This window comes from Ipomoea triloba, chromosome 5 (assembly GCF_003576645.1).
Source record: "Ipomoea triloba cultivar NCNSP0323 chromosome 5, ASM357664v1".
NCBI classification, from domain to species: domain Eukaryota; kingdom Viridiplantae; phylum Streptophyta; class Magnoliopsida; order Solanales; family Convolvulaceae; genus Ipomoea; species Ipomoea triloba.
In genome coordinates, this window is record NC_044920.1 from 28,305,775 (window position 1) to 28,311,871 (window position 6,097).

General features: G+C 38.9%; 1 protein-coding gene across 4 annotated transcripts; it reads right to left on the bottom strand.

Moving 5' to 3' along the window:
- Positions 1–647: 647 nt before the first annotated feature.
- On the bottom strand, positions 648–5,889 carry LOC116019443 (importin-5-like). 4 transcript variants are annotated; one of them, XM_031259635.1, is made up of 17 exons: positions 5,686–5,889; positions 4,133–5,306; positions 3,842–4,045; positions 3,648–3,752; positions 3,486–3,551; positions 3,237–3,401; positions 3,056–3,133; positions 2,752–2,979; positions 2,410–2,676; positions 2,270–2,326; positions 2,008–2,190; positions 1,828–1,920; positions 1,579–1,740; positions 1,443–1,509; positions 1,237–1,373; positions 1,076–1,167; positions 648–991 (listed from the first exon to the last, which is right to left on the bottom strand). In XM_031259635.1, exons 1-17 carry the CDS (start codon positions 5,691–5,693, stop codon positions 760–762), a joined length of 3,318 nt encoding a protein of 1,105 aa, XP_031115495.1. In that variant the 5' UTR covers positions 5,694–5,889; the 3' UTR covers positions 648–759. The 4 variants fall into 4 exon arrangements, with proteins under 4 accessions (XP_031115495.1, XP_031115496.1, XP_031115494.1 ...); XM_031259636.1 differs by lacking the exon at positions 5,686–5,889 and having other exon boundaries at positions 2,410–2,537; positions 2,607–2,676; positions 4,133–5,400; XM_031259634.1 differs by lacking the exon at positions 5,686–5,889 and having other exon boundaries at positions 4,133–5,400.
- Between the last annotated feature and the right edge of the window lie 208 nt (positions 5,890–6,097).

The window sequence follows — 6,097 nt, forward strand, 5'->3', positions numbered from 1 at the left end:
AAATGACGGGTGGTGATAGATTCTTCCCATGGAGATTTTGGGAACTTGTTAAAAAACCGTTACAATTGCACATTTCAAAATTTGGTATGAGTATTAAATTATCAATTTTTTAAAAAGATTTTTATCACTAAAATGATCACAAGTATAAACTTTTTTTTTTTATTTTATAAAAATTTCTTACCCAATAAAACGTTCTTTCAATCATTATATTAAAATAATATTTTAAAAAATTCATGGGGACCAGGTAGTAAAGGATTTTATCGGAAAATTGAAAAAATTAGATGAAATTTGTTAATTTAGAGATCTAATTGCATATTTATTTTTAAGTTCAATGTTCCATAATTCGATGTCTTATTTGAACAGTATTCCTTTATTTTTTAACTTTTCAAATTTAGTATTCTTTATTTAATTTTTTTTTAATTTAGTTAATTTTCTTTTATACAATTTATTATTATTATTTTAAATAACTTCACCATAGCATTTACAAAAGAGATTATACTCTCCCCAAAGGAGTAACCAAGTGAGTATAATATGATTATCTTACTTAAAGATCACGTTTTGCTAACACCCCTTTTTTTTTGTTTTTTTGCAGGCTATTATATTAGATTAGAGGAGTGAAAGTTTTGCTGGTTGTGAGAAAAGAAAAGGAAGAGCAAAATTTAGTGATTTGATGTAACTGTTTATCATGTACATGGTATACTAGGCAAGTGTTTTCTCTGCTATACATCCATACAACTATACAAGAATCCTATGTATATATCATGATGACAAGATGCCATGCAACATGCTCTGCATATATGGAGGTAATGTTCCATTTATGTCCACAAAGTTAGCCTCTGTTATTTTCCTACCCAACATCTTCAGCTGTAGAATCATCTTGTCCAGGATTTCTGGTGTTGCTAAATGTTTCCCATCCCACAGAACCTCAGTCAAAACTACAATGATTCTGGGAATGTAAGCATCATTAGGACCAGTAACCTTAGTCTCTGGCCTGAAGAAAATAATGAAACAAATCATTAGCATTAGCCAAAATTGATGAATCAACCCAAACCCAAACCCAAACAGTACTACTCACTGGTCAATCTTGGAACAAAGCAGACTGTGGGCAGCTTTGGCTTCCTCCAAATTACATCTTAATGGCAATTGCATTAGCCAATGCCCTACATGCTGCATAGTGCATAAACAAACATTAGCACTGTACAACATGGATGGAAAATCAAGAATGGAAAAGAGTACCTTGTATATGCTAGCGTCTTCGGTAAGCAAGAAACATAGTTTCCCATAAGCAGAAACAGCAGCTTCTTTGGCCATGATGGTTTTTAGGGGCAATTTACCAGGCTGAAAAATTATATCTTCTAGACTAAGGAGTGCATCTGCAGAAACAGACTAAGGAGTTTATTATAGCTACCAGTTCCCAGTAGAAATGAACGAATCGAGGCTACCTTGGAGATGCGGCTTAAACACTTCTCCACCAAACTCCGCACAAATGCCAATTGCACACGCAGCAATCTGCCATAAGGAGAAACTTAACGACCCGTCATTTGTATGTGATAACTACAGAAGCGAGTAAGCACAAACCTCTTCCTGGGCTGGATTTGTAGCCTTGCGGCCCTTACAGGTTTTGAGCAGGAATGGAATGCACATGTCATAGTGTCTGAAAGTTTCTTCTCTGCAGTTCTCAGCAATGTCATGAAAAACACTCAACCCAATTCTTCCTTCTTTCCTTGCTTTTTTATTTTTCTGCAAAAATACACAAAAGAAGCAACATTGCTCATATCCTCAGAGGAATAAAATTAAGTGAATATGCTATGCAGAGAAGTCACATACCCAAAGATGATTTACAAAGGGCAATAGTTCATCCAAGAAAGGCAAGAATGAGGCCTTGAGCCTTTCCGCCAGAGTTCCCAAGCAAATGTGAACCTGATGCAGAATATATATGAAAACCAACACAAATTTTATACTAATGTTCGATATTTCAATCAGCTTAATAGGAAGTAACACACTTACTTGTATGTAAATATTATCCTCATCCTGAACTTCCTCGTCCAGCAGTTCTGCCGTCCTCAAGTTTTGGCTACTGCTGAGTCTCAATTCTCTTACTACTTTCCTGTTTATGCATGCAAAGAGCAGTTTCGATATGCCTTTGACAAATAGTGTTGCCATATCTTTATGTATACAAGTGTGAGGAATCTGGGAATGAAAGAAAAGTGACATTAGTATGCATTTTAAGAACACAAAATAACGTTTAGAATGAAAGTAAAAGAAGAACCTGAATGCATTGATTCAATGCCTCCAATATTATCACCCGAAACTTTATGGTTGGTTCCTACAAGAACAGTGCAAGTGGTAACACTAACAGCAGATTTGGCATCTCTAAAGTGATTTCAGAAGCAAGGTGAGGTAGTTTACCTGTAAGGCTTCAATCAAAGCTGACATTATGGTTTCAGATATGGTAATAATCGGAGAATCAGAAACATCTGGAATAGGAAGCTGGCATTCCACAGCAACAGCAACTGATTGCAACAGTAATGGCATAGCTACAGAATGTAGAATGATTAATGTAAAGCTCACAATCCACGATAAGGAGACACCGAAAGAAAGGTTACCTGTTGCTGCAGCTATTCTAACTCGTTCATCGAGTTTAAAATTGACGAGTGGAAGAACAGCATCTACAACCTGCATTAATCATTAAATTCACAGATTACTTTGTTTCTCCGAGGCTCCATTCTATTGTTAAGGATCTTGACAAACCTCCTTAATCCACATGTGCAGTCCTTCGTTGATATGAGCAGCAAAGCAGCCTATTGTATTACAAGCCAAGAACTTCTCCTTCAAGATAATACTTCTTCGCTTATCATCACTATCAACATCATCTGTCAGGTAATCTGTCCGTTTAGCAGACTGAATCAGCTGAGGCACGGAATCACTCAGGTAAGGAAGAAAGTCCACCCCTAAACATCGGCAGACTCCACCCCACGCCTGCACAGATATAAAAATGTGTTCGTTTAGTATAGTCCAAAACCATAGAAAATATGAATGAAGTGTCACAACATACCTGTAGCAAATAACCCCTCACTGTTCCATCTTTTCCAGAGTAATTAGATTCTTGTAACAAGATGAGATCTTTAACAACCTTGCAAGACACAACAACATAAGGCATCATTAGAATTAATAACGAACCAAAAAGGATTAATTCAGCTTATTGGAAAAAACAACAAAATCATAATCATACGCACATCTTCAACATCAGCATAGAACATACTTTTCCCCACTGCCACCGCAATCACAGCAATGCACTTCAGGGAGTTGGCTACAAGCAAGTAATTAGAAGCCGCTTTTGCAGTTACTACCGTACATTTTAGGTAGGGCATTACAATGCCATAGAATGGTCGAAACTCATCCTGCACGTTTACTCAAGGGACAGAGTCACTAGCAAAACTGATAGAAGGATCAGATTAAGTCCTGAAATAAATTGTGGGAGATACCATGGTTGATTCAGCTAATGAGCCTAAGGCTCCCAAAGCTGCGCCTTCCAACATTATCTCTCTTTGCTGGATTACAGAAACAAAAATAATAAATTAGGAGTGCATAAGATCATTGCTTCTCCCAAAGCTGTTTTACCTAATCAAATTACAAAATTATGATACCTGCAAGAGTATAAGCAGTTTGTTTACTATTTCTTTCATGTAAGGTTTTAAGATATCTGAACAACAATTCCGGGTGAAAAGCATCAATGCTGTTGCTCCGTGTGTCTAAATTTAAACAAGTATAAACCATTTAGTATCCTCAAAACAAAAATGGCCAACCTATCCTATCTGCATTTTGTAACAATTGCAGTTACCTGCAGTCTGGGGTGGGCGAGATCATCAATGGCTTGTAATAAGGCAGGAATGATCTGATGATGATATTGTTCTTGCAAATGGGGACATAAGTAGATTGAGAATTCGCCAATGGTATGGATAGCTGCCCAGCGCACGCGAGGGTGAAGATCAGTAACTAGTTCCAGTATCTTTTCCATCGAAACTTCCAGGTATTGTATTAACATCTGAAACAAACAAATCAAACCATTAGGCCAAGGGAATGAAAACTGTCATCTTCTAAGACAAAAATTGTCACTACTCTATTTAACTACCTTTGAGCAACCAGATGTAATTAGGCCAACGGCAGTAACTGCAGCATATCTCCTTTTCCAGTTATCATCTTTAATGTATTTTGCCAGCAAATCAGGAGGATTGCCCACAATTACTTCTCCCCTCAGTGCAATTGCCAGCCTTCTCCAAGCGTCCTCTGCATAACAGGCTAAACTTTTTTTCCCTACTTCTGTGTCATCATCATCTGCCAATTCCCAGTCGTCGCCATCATCAACACCCACCAGCAAAATGAGGAGCTGTGTGAGAATCTCTTCAATTAAGTCACCGGGCAGATTCTGAATCATCCCACAACCCTCTTTTTTATCCTCCGCCATTACCACCAAGAACTGTATGGCTAGTTGCCTGGTCTTGGGCTTCAAACGCTCTTCACTGATGATCTCAACCATGGATTGCACCCAGCACTTAACTTCAGCTACAAAGAACCCAGGTTTTCGTGTGGCTAACACAATTATTTCTTCAAGAATGTCGGATGTGAGGTAGTCGCTATAAACGGTGTCCATCAAAACGCTGATCATTTCCGGCAAAAGGTCGTAATAATTGGAGGATGTAGGCAAGTGCAAAATCATATTCACGGCCGCCCCGTGGGTTGCGGCTCTCACTCTTTCATCGTTGATCTGATTCATTAACCGCAGAAACGCCGCGCAGAAAATATCAACATAGGGGGCGAAAATCTCGGGGCATTTGGGGATCAGTTCCCGGAGCAAGATAACGGCGGCCAATTTTCTTGGCGCGGAAGAAGAAGATAAAGATTCTAATAAAAAAGACAGCAATTCGGGCCATTCATTCTTGGGGAGAAGAATAGCTCCGAGTCTTGAAACGCAGGCGCAGTGAATCTCGAGGGCGGGGCGGTTAGTTTCGTTGTGGAGGAGCTTGAGAAAGACGGCCTTGATTTCGGCTTGAGGAACCGGGGGGATGATGGGCCAGGTGGTGGCGAGAAAACCGGAGAGAAGGGTGGAGCAGCGGATTCTGGTTAGGGGGAGAGGGCTCGTGTCTAGGACTTTAGCGAACAAGCGACACACAGAGCCTGGAAACTGGTTCACGGCGTCTTTGAAGAAGGAGAGGGCGGGGTCGACGACGGCTTTGTCCTGGGAGAAGAGGTTATTGATGAGGTCGTAGCAAGGGGTTGGGTCATCTTCTTCAAAGAGATTTCTCGTCCTAGATGTAGACGCCATGAAAAAAGAAAGCTTAAGAACTCAAGATGAACTCCAAGAGAAGTTCTGCAGGCTCCAAAGTGTGATTTATGAGACGAAATGAAAGCCTCAATTCATAATGAAGAGAATATATAGGTCTCTGTTTACTTCAATTTTCTGTTATTTTTTTAAACACTTATCACTATTTTAGTAGCCGCGAGCCTGCGAGTGCCTGAATTCACAGTTAACTTCCTCAAATAATCAAAATCCCTAATCATATCTCTCAATTCGGACGATCCGATCCATTAATCTTCTGAACAATATAATATAATGAATATGTTGAAGGCTTTGAAACAATCATCAATTCAACAAGCATCTATCGAAAAACTTAAAAAGCTAAATACCTGGACATTTGATAGTCTACATAAAGCAAGCATTATCTATAGGCTGTAGCAATGCCGAAACCTTCAAACACTTGCTCATAGAGCTTCTTCTCGCTGGCGAAGAGTTAGTACGCTAGCGCACAATTTTGCGGCCGCCGGATCTTCATTACTCCACTCTCTGGATATCTCCGATGCTCGGGAGCTTCTCTATTCCCAGCTTCCGGCGACATGAGGTCCATTTCTTTTTCGTCCAGGAGCATTTTTCTCAGGATTTCAATAAAATTCAGGCGCTAAACGTACCATTCTCAAATTTATTTTTAAATGTTCTTTTTTTTTTTTTTTGACTTTTCAAATTTACTAGGTAGTATACTTTATTTAACTTTTTAAATTTACTTAGGGAGTTTTTTTTTCTTTTTTCTTTTTACGATTTTTA